We start from the raw sequence: 24,779 nt of genomic DNA, 5'->3' as shown, positions 1-24,779 counted from the left end.
CTGCCCTGTATCTCTGTTAGAGTTTGACAAATACAACATAAACAGCACAAATTTTATATTTTTTCTAATATATATATTTTTTTTTAAATTTGGTTGTACGTGTGGATGAATGCAAATCACATAGGTCGCAGGTGAAGGTGGCACAACTGAGTCAGATTTTGTTCAGAAAGTACTACGAAAACTAACGCTGAATGATTTCTCTTTTATCACATAAAAGATATTTTAAAAATAATTTCTACTTCTTGCGGAAAGGGGACTTTGAAATGTCAAATTTTCACTTTTTGCAAACAGAATGGAAGGTTTCTAGAAAACAAAGATGTTAGCCCATACCTTTTGCAGTTCTAAGCGGTTGTCCTCTTGAATTCTCTTGTTTCTGTCCTTCAAATCTTTTTCAGTAAGATGACTAATTCCTTTCTTTTCCAGGGCCTATAATGCAAAGACCAAACACTATTAGTACATTACAGAAAACAGGCCCTTTGGCCCAATTTGTCCACGCCAATTCAGATCGCAAGATATAGGAGCATAAGTAAACCACTCGCCCCATCAAGTCTGCATCGAGATGTCGATGTAAGATGGTCCAATTTGCCTTTGCTTGGCCAATATCCCTGTAAAAAGTTCCCAATTATGTATCAGACCAAATGTCATTCAAAGGTTGTAATTGTACCCATTTCTACCACTTTCTACAGCAGGCTCATTCCTTACACCCACTACTTTGTGAGCAAGTTGTCTGTCAAGTTCCCTTTACATCTTTCACCTTATACCCTCTAGCTTTAGACTCCTCTGAGAAAAAGACTCTCCCCAATCTATGCTCTTCATGATTGATTTTAAATACTGGTACCCCTCAAAGGTCATCCCTCAGCTTCCTTCATTCCAGGGAAAACAGTTCCAGTATATACAATCTTTTTATAATTCCAAAACTCCTTCCAGGCAATATTTTTGTGAATCCTTTTTGCATCTCCACTTCACGAAGAAGGCTTGCCAGCGGCTATACTTCATGAGGTGTTTGAGAAGATTCAGTGTGTCACCAAAGACTCTCAAAAGCTTTTTGATGTACCATGGAGACCATTACGACTGATTGAATCACCATCTGGTATGGAGATGCCAATGCTCAGGACAAGAAAAAACTCCAGAGGGTTGTTAACTCGGCCAGTGACATCATGGGCATCAGTCTTCACTCCATTAAGGACCCCCAACACCCAGGCCATGCCTTCTTCACACAGCTATCATCAGGAAAAAGGTACAGGAGCCTGAAGACATGCCCTCAGCAGCACAAGGACAGCTTCTTCCCCGCTGCCATCAGATTTCTGAATGAACCATAGTTACTGCCTGACTTTTACTTGAACTATTTTTTATTTATTTTGTAATTTGGTTTATATAAAATGTTTGCACTGTGATGCTGCCACAATGACATGTTCTTGACAATAAATTCTGATTCACCTTCTCAAGTTTATTCACATCCTCAATGTTATGTCCTGTTTAAGCTTGGAGAAAATTAGATACAACATTAAAGATAAAAAGTTTCATTTTGAATTGATGTGGGGGTCATTCTTAGATTACTCTCATAATTGGAAGATTTAAGAAGTTTGGAATCTCCAGATTCTCTGTTTAGTGTCTGGAGGTTGCTATTCGATCCATAGTTTCACAATTTTTTATGTTAAACTTAATTAGATTAGATTTAGCTTTTTTTTACATTAACTGGTTAAACATGGGTTTAAATATGGTTGTCATGGATCATTTAATTAAGATAGAATTTATCCTTTGTTTAGATAAAGGGATGGATTAATTTAGTATTATTTATTTTTTATCCAGTGCTATATTGGGTTATATTATGATAAAGAGATTAACAGTTAATTATCATATTGATAGAACTTGATGTTTTAAAGAAATATTGTTAAATAAACAATTATGGATAGGTTTTCAATTTACTTTTATATTTAATTTGTGATATGCATATGATATGACCATTTGATTGTTATGAGATGACTTTGTATGTAGGATTTATATGTTAAACTCAATAAATTAAAAAAAAAAGACAACTATAGTGTGACACCCCTACTCAATGCCCCATCTGATGTTAAATGCCTTCTTTACCCCCACCCCTTCCCATGTCACCACTTTCTATGTACTTGTACACAGGAGCCTGTGCAGCTGAAGTCAGGCACATCATCAAGGCGCAACAAGCAAGGCCCGACAGCACCCACCCACTTGTGTCCCACATGTGGGAGAGCCTTCAGGGCCCGGATTGGCCTCACCAGTCACCCCTGGACCCACAGCCACCAAACCTCCAATTTGACTTTGAAGCCATAATCATCTTCGACTACGAAGAATGGACACAATAACAACTTGTACCTCAAGTCTGTATTCTACAACACAGGTCAGAATTAAGTTTTGTACTTGGTTTAACTTTTCATGATGCCTCACTTCACTCTTGACCAAGTCAAATTCCATCTGACTATCCATTACACTGCCAATTTTATCAACAATGCGGATAACAGTTTATCGTTATACACGTACAATGTACAGATGCATCAAAATTCTTATTTGATGCAGCCACACCAACTACAACAGTACATACAAATTGAATGAAAAGTGAATATTTGACCAACACCTTTTGCCAAATAAATGTCCCCAGCAGGTTGTTGTCCCCAAAGGGATTGTCAGCATTGGTGTAGCCCATGTACTCCTCGCTCCAGCCCATCTTTTCCCTCTTCTTCCTTTCTTTGGCCTCCTTCCTGGCCAGGCGGCGGGCCCGTTTCTCCTCGGGAGTCTCCATGGCCTTGGCCAGCTCCCGCTGCTGCTTCTTCTCCGCCTTCTCCTTCAACTTCTCCTGGAGGCTCAGCAGGCGGCTGGTGCCGCTGGAGCTGTCGGACTGGTCGGAGGAAGAGGAGGACGACGAGGAGGAGGAGCGGCGGGATCGGGCCGGGGATCTGGACGGAGAGCGGCGGGGTCGGCCAAGGGATCGGCGAGATCTGGTCGGGGAGCGGCGGGATCGGACCGGGGATCTGCTCCGGGAGCGGCGGGATCGGGCCGGGGATCTGGTCGGGGAGCGGCGGGATCGGGCCGGGGATCTGGTCGGGGAGGAGCGGGATCGGGCCGGGGATCTACTCGGGGAGGGGCGGGATCGGGCCGGCGATCTGGTCGGGGAGCGGCGGGATCGGGCCGGGGATCTGGTCGGGGAGCGGCGGGATCGGGCCGGGGATCTGCTCGGGGAGCGGCGGGATCGGGCCGGGGATCTGCTCGGGGAGCGGCGGGATCGGGCCGGGGATCTGGTCGGGGAGCGGCGGGATCGGGCCGGGGATCTGCTCGGGGAGCGGCGGGATCGGGCCGGGGATCTGGTCGGGGAGCGGCGGGATCGGGCCGGGGATCTGGTCGGGGAGCGGCGGGATCGGGCCGGGGATCTGCTCGGGGAGCGGCGGGATCGGGCCGGGGATCTGCTCGGGGAGGGGCGGGATCTGGTCGGGGAGCGGCGGGATCGGGCCGGGGATCTGGTCGGGGAGCGGCGGGATCGGGCCGGGGATCTACTCGAGGAGCGGCGGGATCGGGCCGGGGATCTATTCGGGGAGGGGCGGGATCTGCTCGGGGAGCGGCGGGATCGGGCCGGGGATCTGCTCGGGGAGCGGCGGGATCGGGCCGGGGATCTGCTCGGGGAGCGGACCGGAGACATGGATCTGGCCGGGGAGCGACCTGCAGGCGAGCGTCTGGCACCGCGCCGCCGGCCTGAAGAGTGGCTTCGGCCGCGGCTGCCGCTCCTCCTCCGGCCCCGGGACTCGTCTCGCCACCCGTCCCTCTCCCGAGAGCGGCAGCGCCTGCCGCCATCGCTCGTCTTGGAGCCCATCGCCGACCGACAGGGTCCTACTGCGCTCGCGTCGCACCTCTCGCCCTCTGTGCCTGATCAAACTGCATGTTATCGTGCCACGGACAGAGCTTCCGCACTGCTTCAACATCAATCAAGGTTTAAAGCTAAGGAAAAATAATAATCGTGAATTTGAACGCCCACATTTGGATCAGGCACTTTGGAAAGGAGTGCCAGGCGTGGTCCTTCCCTGTCATGGTCGTGGAAAAAGTGGAATACAGACATGGTCAATGACCTACAGTAACTGGTCGCCTCCTCACAGGTACTGCCTGAACAGTGGGGTATTTCCAACATATTCTGTTTCATTTCGATAAGGTGTGTAACGTTTTTACAAGAGAGGAAGGTGCCCAGTAATTTTAAATTTAGCCATGCAGCCAGGGAGGACATGGTCATAGAAATTACCATCTATATACAGTTTGTTGTTTTTGCAATATCCTTTACATTTTACAACATATGTGTGTGTATGTAAAAACACACACACACAGAGTAACTTTTGACCACATGCTCCTTTTGGAATGACCATCCTACATACAGCCCAGTAACAGGGTGAAACACAAAATTCTGCAGACTCATTGATTGTAGTAAAAACACACAGAAATGCTGGAGGGGCTCAGCAGATCTTGCAGCACCCATAGGAGGTAAAGATATATAACTGACATTTTGGGCCCGAGCCCTTCTTCAAGGGATAACCAGAATAAAGTGAATGGTAACAGGACCACGAGCCCATGGCAGCCAATTAACATGCAACCCCTGGTACGTTTTGGAGAGTGGGAGGAAACCCGTGCAGACACGAGGGGAACGTACAAACTCCTTACAGACAGCGCCGGATTCAGACTCCGGTTGCTGGCGCTGCAACAGCGTCGGGCTAACCGGTACACTAATCATCCTACCATGCACTGTGCCACAACCTTACTCAGAGACATTAGGCTGAAAAGACACATGGTTGATGCAAGATAGCCATGAAGAATGTGGCAGCATCCCAGCTACAGCACCTTAAATATTTCTTCCTTTCTTATTTTGCTACAATAACAAACTCAGCCGAGCCAAGGGCTGAGAACAAAAATGCTGTTGAGAGACAGGAAATAATCAGCCACCTCAAACCAAAATGCTGACTGTGCTGCCTCAATGGAGCACATTCCTATAAATATAATTTGGAGTCACACATGTTGCTTGGAAGCTTCTGCAAAATCCAGATTTATTTTTCTTGGGAAATATTGGAGGAACAAGACCTAAATTAAAATGATCAATATATCAATTAAAATGTTGTTAAAGTTGCATTAGTGGTGGCAAGGAAATATATCGCAAGATGGAACACAGAAATTCAAAGTTGTATTCCCTTGGAAAAAAATTACATATAGTTTGACCCTGTATACCCAAGTATAAGCCTATCTTGGTAAAATTGTCCTTCCTATGCCTGTGGACCTGCAAGAATCTCCTCTGAATCATGTTAATGATTTTTGTTAGGTACCATTCCTGTGCAATCCTGAAAATTCTTTTTTTCTTTTTCTTATATAACTATAATATTTCTTATATTGATTATTTTGAGGGAGGAGAGTTGGGTGTGGGTTTAAATACCATCATGTATGTAATTTCTAATTTTTTTTGGAACATGTATTGCTATATTAATCTTGATTACTACATGTATGGAAAAATTAAATGAAATATATTTTAAAAATGTACATCTGCAAAGGAAGCTGGTAGAAGGATTCAGTGGGCTAAGCAGCATCTATGTAGGGAAAAGATTTGTCACTATTTTGCATGAAGACCCTGTATCAGTATATTCCTTTCCCTTCACAGATCCAGTTGCAGAATTTCCCTCAACAATTGATTTGCTCCAGATTCCAGGTTCTGCAAACTTTCATGTCGGCATTTGAGAGGTTGGGTAAATGGACCAATTTAGTTGCAATGGGAAATGCTTTCCAAAACAGACTTTCTACTAGCGCCATGTCCAAGAAGGTATCGAACCAGATAAAATATGCAATATCCTAAAATATTTCATGAAAATTAGTATATCCACAATTACCTTTTGTCTTTCACTCCCAGATCTCAATCCATGCCAGTTTGTTATTCCCACCTCTCCAATTCATCCACAATGTTCGCCACTTACAATGGGATCCCACCACCAGATACATATTCCTTTCCCTTCTCTGCTTTCCATAGGTATCACTCCTTCTGCGACTCCCTCATCCACTCATTCCTTCCCACCAATTGTCTCCCAAGTTCCTGCCCCCTTGAATGCCAGAAGTAGTGCCCTTGAAGTTCCACCTCCTCCCTCCCCACAATTCAGGGCCTTAAACCGTCCTTCCAAGTGAATCAACACTTGAATCTTTAGGGGTCAGCCACTGCATCCGATGCTCTTGATGCGGGGAGATTGGGCGTGGACTGAGAGATCACTTTGTTAATCATCTTTACTCGGTTCACTGCAGCAGCATGGACCTCCCAGTGGCCAACCATTTCATTTCCTCACCCCATTGCCACATTGACATGTCTGTCTATGACCTCATGAGCTGCCAAGTTGAAGCCACCTGTAATTTTATGAAGAATACCTTATATTCCGTTTGGCAGTGTCCAACCAAGCAGCATCAATGTCAACTTTTCCAATTTCCATTACCCTCCCCCATCTCTCTTTTTCTTGTCCCTCTGTCTCCTTCCTCCAGCTCCCAATTCCCTTCCCTATCAGAGAGCTATTTCTTAGCTCTTTGCTCTCCCCTCCCCATCACCTCAGCTTCTTCACCCTCCCACCTGTTAACCCATGTTTCTTTACCTTCTCCTCCTTCTCCCCCTTCCTAACCTTTTTAATGTGGCATTTTCCTGCCTTTTTGGAACTCCTGAAGAAAGGCTCAAGCCTGAACCATTGACTATCTTTCACTTTCTGTGGATGCTGCATGACTTGCTGAGTTTTTCCAGCTTATTTGTGTACTCCACATTTCCTTGCGTTGTATACTTGTTGATGGGGAGTATGGGATGTCGAGGGAGGGTTAGCACCTCTGGTGGGGGAGGGCGACCGTTGTGCCATTTTCTGGAAGCTCATCCACCTTTGGTCCCCACCTGACACTCAGCTCTCACCTGTGGCTCCAGGTAGCTGTAGTAGGCACAGCGGCCAAACCCCGGTAAACCATCTCAGCAGACAGGCTAAACCAGGTGATGGGTCTTCCACCCTCGGTGAGGTAGAGGATCTGTCCCAGTTTGTGAAGTCTGGCCCTGGTGGATTGATTGGTCCAATGGTCAAGAAACCATGCCCAGCAGGCGCTGTGGAGCGCTAAGAGCATGACAAGTTACTTAGACGTCCTGGTCATCCAATACAGCAAGTCTCCAGCCGTAACAGTTGTCTGTGCCACTGGATCAAGGTGTCTTCTGCTGAGAGAGGGATCACCTCTTGCAATGGCTGTTCCACTTAAAACTCCATCACGCATGGGTTTCTGTTGTATAGATCACAAAATGAATTGCACAACAACGTGTCTTGTCTTCTTCAAACTGAAGGACAACCAATATACTTGTTGACAAAACCTTGTGTGGGATTTTATCAAAATCCTTTTAAAAATCTAAATGCAACACATCCACTAGCTTCTCCAGATTTACTCTCATAATTTTCTGAAAATATTCCAAAAGATTAGTCAAAGTTGATTCCCCTTAATCTTGCAGAGGATTGTGCTACTGTCTCACAGCTCCTGAGTTTAATCCTGTCTTGGGTGGTCTGTATTTGGATGTTGTCTCCAGTGTGGCTTGGGCTTCCCCTAGTTTCTTTCCACATGTCAAAGATTTTCTGTTATGTAATTGGCTATTATAATTTATCCTTTACTATAGATTGAGGCCAAAGTGAACCAAAAGGAAGTTGAAAGGCATGTGTGATAAAGAATAAGTTGCAGGGTTTTTGAGAAGAAAGGAGAGGGGTAATAAATGAGCTTGCTCGAGTGAAACAAAAGTCTGCAGATTCTGTGATTGTAGTAAAAAACACAGAAGTGCTGGAGAAACTCGGCAGATCTTGCAGCGTTCATGAGAGGTAAAGATAATATTACCAACATTTCGCTCCTGAGCCCTTCTTCAAGGTATGTGACGCACTATCAATAACTCCAAAGACTAGATGTTACCTGACTGATAAGCTTTTATTACCATAAACAGAAGGCACATCTCATGTTGCTGAGCCGAGAACTGAGCTTGTTCTGGGGGAGGGGTTATGGCGTTGCCACCTTTATTAGGGGAATCAAGGAGGGGAGGTGCCACAGGTACAATCAGCAAGGGGTGGGCCAGCCATACTTGTGTGTGTGTGTGTGTGTGTCTGTGTGTGTGTATGTGTGTGTTTAAACCATGCATCTTAACAATAACAATTACTTTTCAGGCATTCTATGACACACATTGAAAATGATCAAAATGTGGATAGATAGTGGATAAAACCATAGATGCTACTTCATAGGAGGCTGAGAGGGGAGCTCATAGAGATTTATAAAATCCTGAGGACATAGAGCAGGTAAATAATCATTATATTTTTCCCAGAGTAGGGGATTCTAAAACTAGAGGCCATTGATTCAAGGTGAAAGGGGAAAGATTTAAAAGGGACCTGAGGGGCACATTCTTCACACAGAGAGTGGTTGGTATATAGAGTGAGCTGCCAGTGGAAGTGTAGAGGTGGTGGCAATTGTAACATTTAAGAGATATTTAGATAGGTAGATGGGTAGGAATGATTTAGGACAGTGGTCTCGAGCTTTTTCCTTCCACTCACATACTACCTTAAGTAATCCCTTACTAACCACAGAGCACCTATGGCATCCTATGTAAGGGATTACTTAAGGTGGAATGTGAGTGGAAAGAAAAAGGTTGAGAACCACTGGTTTAGAGGGATGTGATCAAGTTGGGCTAAATGGCCTGTTTCTATGTGCAAAACTTTTATGTCCATGATCCCACTGGTGTCCTTGTAACCCGCACTCAGCAGTGTAATTCTGCTGTTTGATATCCTGAACAATTTCCAATAACTACTGCAGTAAAAATCAGTTAAAGATCACTGTGCACCCTCCCAATGTACCAAGGCCCTGATTCCTATGCACCCTTCTGATTTCCTTAGCCCCTGTTCCTGAGCTCACTTCCAACTTGGTAGATCTTCATTCGCTCTGAGCACTTTCAATTACCAAGGGCCTGATTCCCACACTTCATTCCTTTCACCAGGACCCTGGTTCCCATCCACCCACCCATGCACTCAGCTTGAATGGGACCCTGTTTCACAAGTACTCCGTTAATTGCCCAGACATCCATTTCCTGCGATTCCTTTAAAATTACTGGTTTCTCTGGAAATATAATTCTGTGTAATATCTTAATTGATCTAAATAATGTATTTTGTATTAATATCAATAACTTCTAATAGTCTAAAACCATCAAGGTCCTGAATGTGGCGACTGTGGAATTATTTCTTACGTTCCTGTGAGACCAAATTATCATAATTATACACAGCATGTAAAAATATTTTAAAAATAAGTCAACTCCATTATGTTATTCATCAAAGGCGCAATAATTATTGTCAACAAGTAATTGCTTAAACCTAAAGGCATAATCTTTCTTGCAATCTACTTCCCTATAGCTAATTTCAAAAATAGTTAATCCACTGTGAAGAGAAATGGGGATAATCTGTCCCGAAAGGTATATTTTCTGAATACTTTGCATTGAATAATGGAGTTTGTTAATGACAGGATTGTTTCAAAGCTGCAATTTAAAATGGTAAAGACTTCAAAGTCAAAATTCTTTGATAATTAATAAATGTGGTATTTTTGATTGAGGCAACAATATGCATAATTTCTCCACCACAATTTATTTGCATATAATAATCACATACATCGACATTCTAATGAAATTCATATAACCATTGGAGAAGAAAATGTTCTTACATTCAATTTTGTAGAATCAATGAGAATTTGGACATCAAGTTTTTGATGAAATGAGGTACGCAAACCAAATATATCCTCCATCTTGAGCTAACACATATTTAACAACTTTGTTGCATATTTCAGTAAGTCATTGGTAATGCAGATATGACATATAGTTGAACAGAAAATAATTAACCTTCCTCTGATGACCGTTTCCAGCATTTTATAACTCATTTTAGATCTTTAGCATCTGCAAACTTGTGCTTCAATCATTAACCATAATTTGTTCGCTAAATCATTTATTTAATATCAGATCATTAGAATCGTCTTTTTCCCTATTTAGCCCCAGTCCTTAACAACCTTTGCATCAGTGAAATGTAATTGAGCTGTTAAAGAATAAAATTCTGGCAAGGTGGGAAACAAACTGATGTAGCGGCGGCTACACTGCTCCTGCAATAACACACACCACCAGACGGGTTGAGCTCAGTGAGCAGATTAGTTTATTACAGGCTGCTGGGCTGCCAACACGGACCTGGCTGAGAACCACGCTGGAGGGCGCTGATGTCACCTGGGCATCACGTGGTCCCCCAGCACAGGTTTCTGAGCCCCGGGCTGGAAGGAAGGGAAACCCCCCGACGGAGCCATTTTGGCCGGCTGCCCCGCCGCGTGGCTTACAAGCGGGGCCAGTTTGCCTGCCTTGTGGTGAGCCGCCACACCCACCAGAACCGGCGCCAATGTCCTTTTTTGCTGGGCGGCCTCATTTCTTAGGCTGGGCCACGACCACAGGCTTGGTGGGATTGAGGTGCGCTGGCTTCAACCTGTCCATGGTAAACAGCTCCCGCCTGCCGCTCACGTCCAACGGGAATGTCAACCCGGAACGCTGTACAACCCTGTATGGCTCCTCGTACGGTCGCTGCAGAGATGCCATGCTTGGGCCCTGCCAAACGAAAATGTACTCTGCGTTCGCCGGAAACGTGAGACGGGTGGGTACCATGCCTGGGCAGCGGTGGGGGTTCAAAGGATTCGAAGCGTGCCCTGAGGTGAGGAAGTAGTTCGTGCGTCGACCACTGATAATTGTAAGGTGTGTTGATGAACTCACCAGGTAGTGCCAGTGGCGCACTGTAGACCAGCTCAGCTGATGACACCTGCAGATCTTCCTTGGGAGTGGAGTGGATGCCCAGGAGCACCCAAGGCAGTTTGTCCATCCAGTCGGAACTGGTGAGGCGGGCCATGAGTGCCAACTTAAGGTTGTGGTGCAGACGTTCGACCAGTCCATTGGCCTGTGGGTGGTAGGCCACGTGTGGTGTAGCTGGATCCTCAACCTGTTGGCGAAATGGGCGCCTTGATTGCTGGTGAGGTGATTCAGAACGCCGAACCGGGTGACCCAACCGTGCAACAGCACTCAGGAGCAGGAGTCCGTGGAGCGTCCGGCATCGGGATCGCCTCAGGCCATTGAGTGGTGCAATCTACCACCATGAACAGGTAACGGTTGCCCCGGGAAACGGGTAAGGGCCTGATGATGTCCACATGAATGTGGCTGAACCATTCCCGGACGTGCTCGAACTCCTGTATGGGCACCCTGGTGTGCCTGTGCACCTTGGACATCTGGCAATGGGTGCATGTTCTGGCCCAGCCCACGATCTGTTTCCCCAGCCCATGCCATACGAATCATTCTGCCACCATCCGGACCGTGGACCTGATGGACGGATGTGAAAGCTCATGGATGTGACGTAAGACCTGCCTGCCCCACTGCTGGGGAACCACTGGCCACGGGGTGCCCAAGGAAATATCGCACAGGATAGTGCCTTCGCAGCTCGGAGTCGGGAGGTCTTGGAACCGCAGGCCGGTGATGGCGGTCTTGAAGGCCCTCGTCTCTCATCAGCTTCGTGGTCCCGGGTGAGCTGGTTGAAGTCGAGGCTGGGCATCAGCGCACAGATGGCTGGTCACGAGAGTGCATCGGCAACCACATTGTCCTTTCCCGCCTTGTGCCAAATGATGGTGGTAAACTCCGACACGAAGGAGAGGTGACACTGCTGGCGGGCCGACCAGGGATCCTTTGCCATTGCCAGTACCTGGGTGAGGGGTTTGTGGTCGGTGAAAATGGTAAAAGTCCTCCCCTCCAGAAAATAGCGGAAATGCCGCTCTGCCAGGTACATGCCCAGTAACACGCGGTCGAAGGCACTATACGTGTTCCGGCAGGCGGAGGAGGCGGCTGAAGAATGCCAGTGACTTCCAATGTCCATTCACCTGCTGCTCCAGGACGTCACCGACGGCTGTGGTAGAGGCATCGACAGAGAGTGCCATATGCAGGTTGGTGAGTGGGTGGGTGAGCATCGCGGCCTTTGCGAGGGCATCCTTGGTGACCTCGAATGCGGTGCATACTTCTGGGTTCCAAGCGAGCATCTTCTGCTTGGCTGCTATGAGGGCGAACAGTGGCTGCATGATGCGCGCAGCTCCCGGGATGAAGTGGTTGTAAAAGTTGACCATACCCGCAAACTCCTGAAGCCCCTTGAGGCTGGGAACTCCCTGATAGTGGCGACCTTCGCAGTGGCGGGCGTGGCTCCTTCGGCCGTGATGGTATGGCCCAGGAACTGCATGGACTCTTTCCCAAACTGGCACTTGGCCGGGTTGACGGTAAGCGTGAGCATCTCGTCAATCAGTTCCATAGGGAACCTGTCCCCCAGGGCGTCGAGGTGCAGCCCCCGAGTGGCACGCTGGTGTCTGGATAGTCCGAGGGACCCGGTAAGCACTCGCTTGATGGTCTCGTATTTGTCCTCGGCGGGTGGGTGCTGAACAGCACGTCTGGCGGTGGCTTGGTCCAGGGCAGTGACCACATGGTAGAATTTGGTCGTGTCGGACGAAATCTGGCAGAGGTGAAATTGGGGCTCCGCGTGGCCGAACCAGGTCTCCGGCTCCTGAACCTAGAATTCAGGCAGTTTTACTGCTATAGCGCTGATCCCAGGCTCGCTCATGATGGGTTCAAAGACGTTTGAACCCGTCGGCGGCTACACTGCTCCTGCAATAACACACACCACCAGACGGGTTGAGCTCAGTGAGCAGACTAGTTTATTGCAGGCTGCTGGGCTGCACTTTATACTCCCAGCCCGGACCTGGCTGAGAACCGCGCTGGAGGGCGCTGACGTCACCCGGGCGTCACGTGGTCCCCCAGCGTGGGTTTCTGAGCCCCGTGCTGGAAGGAAGGGAAACTCCAGATGGCGCCATTTTGGCCGGCTGCCCCGCCGCATGGCTTACAAGCAGGGCCAGTTCGCCTGCCTTGTGGTGAGCCGCCACACTGATATAATTACTCATCTGGATTAAAGCCTGTGCATAGAAAGTTAAATAATTGATTTATTAACTAACAGTAAATTTTAAAATATAGATCTTAGCATTTCAACTTCATTTAAAAGTAGTCCACTGTCACAACTTCTGAAGTGATGTTGATTAATTCTCCAGAAGGCTTTTTCCACAAATATTTTTGGGATAAGCTAAAATGAACAAGAATAATTTTCTTTTCTGTCTTTATTTAAAGTCAACTTTATGTCACAGAAGGCCGGCACAGTTGGTATATAGTGATTAGCATAACGCCTTTTCAGCACCAGCGATTGGACTGGACCGAGGTTTGAATCCCATGCTGTCTGTAAGGAGTTTTTGCATTCTTCCTGTGTCTGCATGGGTTTTCTCCAGGGGCTCTGGTTTCCTCCCACTGTTCTAAATGTACCAGGGGTGTAGGTTAATAGAGTGTAAATTGGGCGGCACGGACTGTAATGGCCTGTTACTGTGCTGCATGTCTAAATTTAAAAATTTTAATTTGGTCTGGTCCCATTCCTCTAAATTTAGTTTAAAAATCTATTATAAATGCCACACTTTCTTCATATATGCTTCTTTAAAACTGTAATCACTGACATAGTACCCAACATCTGGATGGCTCTTTAAGCTACAAGCAATGGTGGTGGTTTTAAAATATTCTAGAAACTGATGAGTAATATTCCTAATTTTGATGATCGTGTCCTCTAATGCAGGCAACACCCTACTGATGTACTGGATCCAGTCCGGAAGATTTACTCTCCACCATTCCTGGTCAGGATCAGGCAGGATCGTTGCGTTTGATTCCAACACATGGACGGAGTTTTTATATAATTCCTCAGAGAGCTCCACGACATCCTTGCAGAACATTTCCAAACAGACCAGTGATTCTGGAAATACGCAGAATAAAGATTGTTCTGAAGGGGGAGAAAAACAGTATGTATTTTGAATATTATAAAATTGTGGTGTTGTTTCAAGATTCCACGTTGAAAGGGAGTGCAAACTCCTATGTCAAGGAGTTCTCTATGAATAAATGTAAAATTAGCAACAGTTAACTGAAGGTGTCTTCAGTATGAAACAAAAACAGAAACGTTGGAAGATTTCGGTCAGATTCCAGAACATGCAGTGAGAATCATAGAACATTACAGCCCCTTCTGCCCTTCGAGTTTGTCCTGTAATATTCTAGTTCTATTTGATTTCTGTATCTTATGTTTAGAAGTGGTGGAGTTTTCAATGTTTGATGCCAGATAATGTTAGTTATTAAAACAATAGTTGTTAGAATGTCCTATTTAGTATTTGGTTCATAAGGCTCTTGTTGATTAGGAAGAATGAAAAATTGTGGTTGGAGTAAAAACACAGAAACGCTGGAGGAACTCAGCAGATCTCACAGCTTCCACATGAGGTTAAGATATATAAATAACATTTCTGGCCTGGGCCCTTCAAGGAGGCTGCAAGATCTGCTGAGTTCCTCCAGTGTTTCTGTGTTTTTATTATTAAAAACTGAGAAGTGTCCAGGTGAGCTCTTTAGTCGCCAAGGCATACAAGGCTGTGGGCCAAGACCCAGAAGATAAGATGCACACAGACGAGTGCCCACTGGTCAGTGTAAGCAGAATGGTCTGTTCCCATACTGTATGTCTCTGTGCTAAAAATACACTAGAAATAAAAGCAGCACTGGACTCTCGTACACATTCTGCCTTTTGAGATTATGGTTGAAGTTCCGTGGCAACTCCCCTTTCTGTTCTATCCCTACTTTCCTTTATTGCACTAAAACTTACCAGTATCTTCCTTATGAAGTGAGCATCTGAACAATGAAATTTCTCTTTGTCTCAGTCTTAAATGATGAGACTCCTATAGTGAAACAGCTGCCTTGTTGTAGACCAGCCATTCTCAACCTTTTTTTGGATTTGGCCCCCTTAGGACTCTGCTCAAAGTTTATGTGCCCCCTCCCCTGTGAAGCAGTCAAGTTTAGTTGCTTTCTTCTGTACTTCTCTCCTACCAACTACCTAAAAAAAATTAAAGAATATATTATGATTTCAGTCCCTTAAATGTGCTACATGGCCCCATTGAGAATGGTTGATCTTTCTAGACCCTCAAGAAAATGGAAGGCTGGCATATCTGGCAGCTAGATCACCACAATGAAAAAGCATGCGATGTTTCCTGGGGCCTCCTATAATCAATGGGTATCATAGGGACTGGAGTAATTGGTAGATAGACTAAATAACATTAATCATAATTTTCTGCAGTTATGCCTGTCCAAACAGGACCTTCTTTGTTAGTCCTTTTGCTTTAATGGCAATCCACTACATACATAATCTTTTATCTGAAACCCTTGGGACCAGATATCTTTGGAATTCGGAACTTTTCATATAATAGAATAACAGTAATGGCAGTATGTTAAGTAATTGCGCTGATTTCAGATTTGCAGAAAAGAAAGACACACTCCAATTAGAAGGGTCGCTGGACTGGGGGAGGGTGGTTGTGGCGGCGCTGGACAGGGAAGGGTGGCGGCAGCGCTGGACAGGGAATGGAGGTTGGGAGGTGTCGGGGACCAACGGCCGTCCACATCGAAGAAGTCACCTCAGGCTCCCGGGCAGGAATGGGGACCTCGGGCTCCTGGCACGTCTGACTGGTAGGAGCACTGAGACGTGATACTGGACGGGGGGGTGTCACATTGGGTCACGTTTGGCGCCAAATGCGAGCTTTGGTGTGCAGGCAACATCCATGGAAAAAATGTTCAGTTTTCAGAATTTTGGATAAAAGATTATGTACTGTATCTCTACAATTTAATCAAAGAAAATGAAATATGAACATACCAGCGTTGGATTTGGAAATACAACTCCCAACGGTTCGGCTTTCTTTGTTATGCATATGTATCAACTCCTGTCATAAACAAAGAAAGGAAGTTGCAAATTATTTAGTCTAGGGATAAAGGTAAGCCAATTCATTCTGAAATGAGGAAGGCACAGAAAACATCTGAAGTTAAATCATTAAATATATTCAAGAAAAAGGTAGATGTTAGGAATAAAGGTATCTGGGGAGAAAGCTGGACAGGGTACTAAATCAGGATGATCAGTCAATGATCATAAGGACAGAGAAGGTTGAAGATGAAGTCTATCAAGCAAAAGTGTAATGTGAATAATACACGGCTTCCATGAATAGTGATGGAAAAAAACCAGAGACAACTTAAGCAGTTGCGATGTAGATTTTTATGGAAGCTAATGGTCCAGACTTTGCAGTTATGATGATGGTGAAGTTGTCAGCTGTCTCCTCAGCCTCTGGTGTCTGCGCAAATGCATTTGATCAGTGAATTATTTGCTGTTAATACTGCTATGCTTTACAGAATGTACTTCGCAGCTGGAATCGGTTAAATGTCACTGAGTTGCTAAGGCATTTATCCACTTACAAACTGTTGTATATTCGCGTGTAAAAGTTGAATTTTTTGGACCACTTTTTCAGATCAAATTTTGACGGGGGGAGGGGAGGTTGACTTTTGACTGTGGTATGTACTTGTATTGTTCAAGGCGTTGGGAACTCGGATGGCTGGGACCTGGTGAAGAGTCCATGTTCGGGGCATTGGGAGTTTGGAGGACAGCTGGGACCTAGGGTGTCAGGAGCTTGGATGGGCAGGCAGGCGGCCGTGTCTAGGATCTGTAGATGGGTGGTTGGGAGTTCCGATGGGAAGGCAGCCAGGGCTAGGATCTGCAGTAGGGTCATTGGGAGCTCCAGTGGGTAGGTGGTCGGGAGTTTGGATGGGCAGTGCATCGGGAGCACAGATGTGGGTGGGAGGGGAGGTGGGGAAGGTTGGCCAAGGCAAGGGTTCGCAGTCAAGGCATCAAGAGCTCAGATGGGCAGGAAACCAAGGCGAAGGTTTGTGGTCGGAATGCCGGGAGCTCAGGCAAGGATCTACGGTCGGGTTGGGAGCTCCGGTGGTTGGGAAGACGGGGCATCAAGAGCTCAAATGGACGGGTGGTCAGGAACTTGGAAAGGTGGGAGGTCGGTGTGTCAGGACCTCAGATGGGGTGGTGGGGTGACCAAGGCAAGGGTTCGCGGGAATGGTGTCAAGAACTCGAATGGGCAGGAAGCCAAGGTGCGGGTTCACGGTCGGGGAGCTGGGAGCTTAGATGGACGGGCGGCTGAGGGGAAGATCTGTGGTCAGAGCGTTGGGAGCTCAGATTGGGGGGTGGGTGGCCGAGGCAAAAGTTTGCGGACAGGTTGTAGGAAGCTCAGATGGACGGGCAGTCAGGGCCAAAAAAAGGGGTCAATTTTTACAGTCGTATGAAAACTCGCGACTTTTGCACAAAAAAGGTGGGGGGGGGGGTGGGGGGGTTGTTGACTATTACTTGTTATCGAAGGTACTTACATCGAAAAAAATACGAACAATTTTAAACTTTGTTGAATGAAGTGTAATGGCATACATTACTGGTGAAAATATTCTTTCCTGCATAAAATTAAACTTGGGAGTGCAAATGAGAATTTCTTATTTCAAAATTCAAAAATGTTGATAATGAAGAATTATTCAAAAATATATTTTGTTAAAATTAATTTGTGGTATTCCTACATTCCCCTTAATCTCATATATACATCCCAATCTTTACAATCAGGCAAAATCAATATTTTTTGTTTTTGATTATAATTGGTTATAACTTTTTAATGCTGTTAGATGGCCAGCCTGACTGAGGCAGAGTAAATTGCTTATCAACAGATTTTCCTTCATAATTCATGTGGAATTAAATTAACCTCAGGAAAGGGGTAATCCATCCCACGTAGAACATTGAATTGTTACAGCCAACTTACTTAGCAGTCAGTTTGCCGCCGACGTTTTTACACTGTAAACAAAGACATTGCAAAAAGTTTTACTTACTTACCTCAGTGGTGACTGCTGCATGTCGCAGCGTACGCTTTTGTAAATATATAAATTCAGAGATAAACTTCACATGCTGCTGCTCAATAGAATTGAGTTCGATTACAGTGACACCTTTTTGATGCAGTTCATATACTTTCCCACTCCAGTTCCGTTGAAGAGAGGTGATACTATTGGTGGCTTCTGCAGACTCGGTCCCATTCCATCTACAGCAAGTGTCAGAGAATAGTTTTCAACTTCAGAAGAATTGTAACGTTAAAAGTTCACAGTATATTTTTCCCCTGACCCTACTCATTTCCAAATTATTCAAGGAAACAATTTAAACATTTTCACATACGACACTCACGAGAGCATGAAATCTCTAGTGACGTTATAGGTTGGTTATGGACAGAAAATGATTGTCTGTTTATCATGCTTCTTCTATTCCATAAAGCTGAAAACATCCTTTACTAAGGGGGAAAGCCTTAATTCCAGAATCAAAATTAATTGCAATGAACATGTCACAAAATTTATATAAACTACCTTACAAAATAAATAAAAATAAAAATAATGCAACAAAAAGTCTTTGATTCATTGTACATTCAGGAATCTGATGGCAGAGAAGAAGAAGCAGTCCTTGTGCCGCTGAGTCTTCATCTTCAGGCTCCTGTACATTTTACCTGATGGTGGCAGTGCGAAGAGGACATGGCCTGGGTGGTGGGAGCCTTGACGATAGAGGCTGCTTTCTTAAGACACTGCCTTTTGTAGATTTCCTAGATGGAGTGAAGTCTAGTGCCCGTGATGTCGCAAGTCGAGTTAACAACCTTCTGGATTTTTTTTCTTGTCCTGAGCATTGGCACCTTTGTACCAGACAGTGATGCAACCAGCCAGAATGCTCTCCACAGTACACCTGTTGAAGTTTTTAAGAGTCTTTGGTGTTATACCGAATCTCCTCAAAATATAACTACTGATGAGTCTTCTTCTTGATTTTATCGACATAGATGCTCCAGGACAGGTTCTCAGAAATGTTGATACCCAGGAATTTGAAGTTCTTGACCCTCTCCACTGCTGACCCTTGATGTCTGGTTCATGTTCTCCTGACTTCCTTCTGAAGTCCACAATCATTTCTAGGTTTTGCTAATGTTGAGTGCAGGTTTGTTGGTATGACACCACTTAACAAGCTATCTATCTCCCTCCTGTATGCTCCTACAGGCATAATCCACAGACTTACTTTACATTTCCATCGTCTTATTTTTATTTTCAGAAAGTGTGCTGGAAGGTTATTCATGGAGCTCAGGGGTGTATATTTTTTCTTTACACTTTTATTGGTCTAACTGAAGATGGATACTTGCTCCCAGCCTCATAATGTTCCCTTTAAGGATAGATGATTAGTTCTCTCAACAGAAATACAGCCAGCATGTATGATGCATATGTAATGGAGGATTAAAACCATGTACCCAGATGCTTTTTGCTTATGTGGAACTGACGACACTGGGTCCACACGCAGGTCACCTTACTTTCAGAACTAGCAGATGTAATTAAACTCAGCCATGGGGACTTATCTGAAGATACACTTTGAAATGGAATTCCACTGTGAGGCCCAGGGAAAGCAGTTGTCAAATGCAACACTCTGAAATTGACGAATTGGTCACAACCTGTCTTGCTCGAGAAGTTTTAATAAGTCTTTGTATCTACGAGATAAACCAGGAAATTATAACATCCTGGTTCCATAATAATTAATCTTCTAAATTGTAGAATGTAATGTTCAGTTTTGATTTTGACTGACAAATATTAGAAGGAGTAGGCGCATGATTAATTGTTTTTGGGGTATATAAGCCTGTGGTCCTGCTGCTGAAGTTTAGACTCTCCGAGGGGTGGGAACACCCCTTGTCAAGAAGGAAGAACAGCCAGAGTCCGAGCAACGTCCCGGTCGGGGGAGGTGGAGAAGCTGCTACCAGCGCCCTGACAACCTACTACAAGTGTGCAGTCGTTGCCTCGCTTCGGCAGTTGGGACCAGTCCAAGCGTTGATAAGTATAGTTGGGAAGGGCTTGCATATTGTAGTGTGAAATCAGCTTTTGAATTAGTAATAAACATTTGTATAAACTGAACTGCTCTCGGTGTGTGTGTCTATTTTCTTTCGGTAGCTAAAACACTGTGACCAATCTAAAATGAACAAAATGAGAGGTATAAGTTTACCCAAGACAATTGGCGCTGCGAGCAGGGTTGGTCTCAAGATGTTTCGCCGAAAGAAAGAGGTGAGCCCTGAGCAGTTCTTGATTCCTGGATGGACTTCCAAAGACGATGGGTTTGGCATGTTGGCCAATACCCTGTCTTTGTTGGGACCACCCATTAGTTGGGATGAGAAGTTAGACTCATCAAGTGCACCTCTGGGAGAGCGGGTTGCCACTCTCCTTCGAGAAAGTAAATTTCCTGATAAAAAGGGAATGCTGACGAATGGTTTTTGGTTGCTGGCCACAGCATTACGCCACTCCGTTCAGCGTGAAGCAGAATTAATTCAAAGAGAAGTAGAATCTCAGTGCAAAAGAAAGCAATTAGAGGAGGAGCTAGAAGTCCTGCGACAATGCTGTTCCATGATGAGCGAGATTGTTCGCACCAGTCAGGACAGAGCCAAAGAATGGGAAGATAAGCATGTCCAAATGATTTGCCGTAATATTAAACTCCGGCAGCAGCTCTGTGCAGATAAGGAAAGGCATGGAGTAGAACCCGATCCATATCGTATTCATGCCATGATAAGGAATGGTAACGATCCTGATGTAATTGAGGATTGGGATGGGAATATCTGGAATGACAATGGTAATAATGCAGATACTCCTCAGCATGTGTCTAACATACTACCCTCTCCATCTGCTGTTCACGCCCGCCCTATAAGGCAGCAGATTTCCCAAACAGACAGAAGGGGGGATGATGTAAGGGTAGAGATGGAAGGGATAGATACCCCGGTTTCCCATGTGGACCCAGGGGAAAATACCCAAACCCCTGCTTATGCTCTATGGCCTACTCCCTCTGTTGGATGGCCTCCACCTCCTCCCCTAGACTGGGTGGAGGACCCTGTGAGTCAAAGTGGGAACAGGGGTCAGAAGGAGTCAATGATCCGTGATTTCTCTGTAAAAGAGCTGGCTGCCATTGGAGATCGATTTAGGCAAAAAGCAGGGGAACATCATCCCCAGCTGCTGAGTCCTCCTGGCCCAGCTGTGCTTTCTGCTCCCACTGCTGCTTCTATCGAGCTGGCTTCTCCTGCTCCAGTTACTCATGATGAGGTAAAACAATGGGTTAAACAGGCTCTTAAAGATAACAATAGCATGTGGTCCTGGAAGCCCCCGAACCCTTCTGAAGCCTCAAGGTGTGGGCAGGATTCCCGTGTCTACTCCATCGAGACACGGCGCACACACGGGGATCCGCGGCCCTACATACCGTTAACAATCCACTGGGGTGGGGGTAATGATCGCCAATACTTGGCTTTGGTCGACACCGGTGCAGAGCACTCGGTGATTCCTGGTAATCCCGACCTCTGGACTAGACCGGCCTTTCAAATAGAGGGGTTGGGAGGAGCGGTCACCCTGGCAAAGGAAATAAAAGTCTGTGCCATGGTGGGTGATAGCCCTTCCCCTGTCTGGTTACATGCCCTGGTGGCTGCTACTGACGAGTGTATCCTGGGTATTAATATGTTGGCCGGTATGGCCCTTAATACTAGCCAAGGGGGATTTGAATTTGGAATTCGAACTATTACAAAAAAACTAGTAGTGGGTCAGGTTAAGTGGGATCCTGTGATGGTGCCAGCCCCCATGAAACCAGTGTGCATTCCACAATATCGTCTCCCTGGGGGGCAGGAAGAGATTACTGCCACCATCGATGCTCTGCAAGAAGAAGGGGTAGTGAGGCCCGCAACGTCGCCCTTTAATAGCCCTGTTTGGCCGGTCCAGAAGCCAGATGGCTCCTGGAGAATGACAGTTGATTATCGTTTTTTGAACAAACATGCCCCACCACTTGCTTCAGCAGTTCCGGACATTGTCACCCTTATTGAAAACATTGCTACTGGGAACTCAGGAACATGGTATGCTGTCATTGATCTCTCTAACGCCTTCTTCAGTATTCTTATAGCTGAGGATTCACAGGATCAGTTCGCCTTTACCTGGAAGGGGCGCCAGTATACCTTCATCCACCTTCCAGTATCGCCTTCCCTCTCAATTCACCATTATATTGATGATGTGGCCTCCTGGAGCCTCTGGCAGAAACAAGAGGGTCGCCGAGTCCCACTGGGATTCTGGTCACGTACCATGCCCGAGGCTGCCACTCGTTATTCTGTTTTTGAACAACAGTTACTAGCCTGTTACTGGGCCCTGCTAGAGACTGAAAGAATGACAGGTGATGCAGATGTTCAATTGCGACCTGCACTTCCTATAATGAATTGGGTCCTGGCTAATGATGCTAATCTAAAGATCGGGCGGGCTCAGCAGTCTTCTATTGTTAAATGGAAGTGGTATATTCAGAGTCATGCGACCAGAGGGCCTGAAGGGGTGGGCCACGTACACGAACAGGTGGCTTACCATCCCAGGTCAGGAACTCACTTATCGGAGGAGGGGGATGGTGGCTCCAGTCAGTATGCTGAGTTGAAGGCAGTCACTTTACCACTAGATCCCCATGATCACCCTCTTCGCCTGTTTACTGATTCCTGGGCTTTGGCTAATGGACTTGTGGTATGGATGCCTGATTTGCAAAAGAACAACTGGATGATACATGACCGCCCAGTATGGGGCAAAGAGTTGTGGCAGCTGTTGTGGGATGCTTCCCACCATCGTGAGATAACCGTTTATCACGTTGATGCCCATACCAATATGGCGACTAACATGGCTCAACATAATGCAGTAGCAGATCAGCTTGCCACTATCAGCTGTGCTGATACCGTCCCCCTGGCTCGATGGGCACATGAACAGAGTGGTCATTTGGGGGAGAAGGGATCAGCTATGTGGTCCCGTACACATGCTTTATCCGTCCATCAGGATGATGTCCGCATGGTCGTACGTACATGCCCAGAATGTCAGCTTGTGAAGTTCCATACCATTCCACCTGGTCCACATGGCCGAATAAAATGGGGTGCTCACTCAGCTGCGGTCTGGCAAATTGATTACATAGGCCCCATGCTAGACTGTATGGGTAAATATTATATCCTAGTAATGGTTGACACCTTTTCGGGCCTGGTTTTTACTTTTCCCACCAAGACGGCTGACCAAGCTAGCACTATCCAAGGACTAAACCATTTGATTTATCGTTATGATGTTCCAGAGGAGATTCACTCTGATAATGGCTCGCACTTCTCCGGGAAAGCAATCTGTGATTGGGCAAATGACAACGGTATTTTATGGATCCACCATATTCCTTATTACCCGCAGGCTGCCGGGTTAGTTGAACAAATGAACGGCTTACTGAAGGAACAAATTCGTTTGGAAACATCACTGGGGACCCAGAAGGGATGGTGCCATGTGCTGCAGCAGGCAGTCGACAATTTGAATCATCGCCCTTTAAAAGGAGGTACACCTTTCCACCGACTTCTTCACGCTCCTGAATTACAGCCTATTCCAGAGGAAAAACAGTCATTGCCCCCCATCCCCGAACTAGAGAATGTTGGACAAAAGGTATGGGTGGCACCACCAGGTAGTGGCCCTCCTGTAAAAGGGGAAATAGTGACACCTGCCCAGGGTAACACTCGGTGGGTAGCTATTGAGGGACAGGATGATTTAGTCTGTTTAAACACTGAACGCTTATGGTATCGTGAGTGACATGTGTCAGGCTTCTTTGTTCCAGGTTCTCCATTTTACACTCCTGGTGATCTGGCTTAACAGCTGCTTTGATGCCAGCAATTGGATTTGTAATGTCGAGGACGTTCCAAGGGAGTTACCCGTGGGAAACACGGTCCGATGCATTACACCAAGGAAGTCCTCGGTCACCAGCCTCAAGTGCAGCTTATATAAATATGTTATTGTTCAGCATGTTTCAAAATCTGTTCGTGAGCTCCAGTACCTGGGTATTGTGGCCAACAAGGATAATTTGAGCCTTGGTTGGAATCCTTTCTCATGGCTAACTGCTACATTTGGGGGGGTGGGCCACACTATCCTCCGTTGGTTGCTCGCGTCATTGCTTATCTTTGTAATTGTTGTTTTGATTTCTCTTTTTTCGCTCCCTCTGTACTCAAATACTGGTTAGGCCTCGCAAATGACAGATTGTGACCAAGGGGTGGGATGTAATGGAGGATTAAAACCATGTACCCAGATGCTTTTTGCTTATGTGGAACTGACGACACTGGGTCCACACGCAGGTCACCTTACGTTCAGAACTAGCAGATGTAATTAAACTCAGCCATGGGGACTTATCTGAAGATACACTTTGAAATGGAATTCCACTGTGAGGCCCAGGGAAAGCAGTTGTCAAATGCAACACTCTGAAATTGACGAATTGGTCACAACCTGTCTTGCTCGAGAAGTTTTAATAAGTCTTTGTATCTACGAGATAAACCAGGAAATTATAACATCCTGGTTCCATAATAATTAATCTTCTAAATTGTAGAATGTAATGTTCAGTTTTGATTTTGACTGACAAATATTAGAAGGAGTAGGCGCATGATTAATTGTTTTTGGGGTATATAAGCCTGTGGTCCTGCTGCTGAAGTTTAGACTCTCTGAGGGGTGGGAACACCCCTTGTCAAGAAGGAAGAACAGCCAGAGTCCGAGCAACGTCCCGGTCGGGGGAGGTGGAGAAGCTGCTACCAGCGCCCTGACAACCTACTACAAGTGTGCAGTTGTTGCCTCGCTTCGGCAGTTGGGACCAGTCCAAGCGTTGATAAGTATAGTTGGGAAGGGCTTGCATATTGTAGTGTGAAATCAGCTTTTGAATTAGTAATAAACATTTGTATAAACTGAA

The 24,779-nt window shown here is 45.9% G+C and overlaps 1 protein-coding gene and 1 long non-coding RNA gene across 3 annotated transcripts in view; one reads left to right on the top strand and one right to left on the bottom strand.

Moving 5' to 3' along the window:
* cactin overlaps positions 1-3,883 on the bottom strand; it is a 22,409-nt gene extending 18,526 nt beyond the window's left edge. The window contains exons 1-2 of the mRNA XM_069928703.1: positions 2,609-3,883; positions 331-426 (exon numbers count right to left, since the gene is read on the bottom strand). Coding sequence (XP_069784804.1) covers positions 331-426; positions 2,609-3,835 — 1,323 coding nt within the window. The 5' untranslated portion in view covers positions 3,836-3,883. The remainder of the gene's footprint in view (positions 1-330; positions 427-2,608) is intronic.
* On the top strand, positions 3,837-24,779 carry LOC138758985 (uncharacterized). Of its 2 annotated transcripts, XR_011354567.1 has the most exons (4): positions 3,841-4,115; positions 5,651-5,809; positions 13,722-13,941; positions 23,667-24,779. It is a non-coding gene; the product is annotated as an uncharacterized lncRNA (long non-coding RNA). The 2 variants fall into 2 exon arrangements; XR_011354566.1 differs by lacking the exon at positions 23,667-24,779 and having other exon boundaries at positions 3,837-4,115; positions 13,722-16,781.

Source organism: Narcine bancroftii, chromosome 3 (genome assembly GCF_036971445.1).
Source record: "Narcine bancroftii isolate sNarBan1 chromosome 3, sNarBan1.hap1, whole genome shotgun sequence".
Lineage (NCBI taxonomy): Eukaryota > Metazoa > Chordata > Chondrichthyes > Torpediniformes > Narcinidae > Narcine > Narcine bancroftii.
The sequence above is the reverse complement of the archived record's forward strand: the minus strand, read 5'-3'. Positions and strand labels throughout refer to the sequence as shown.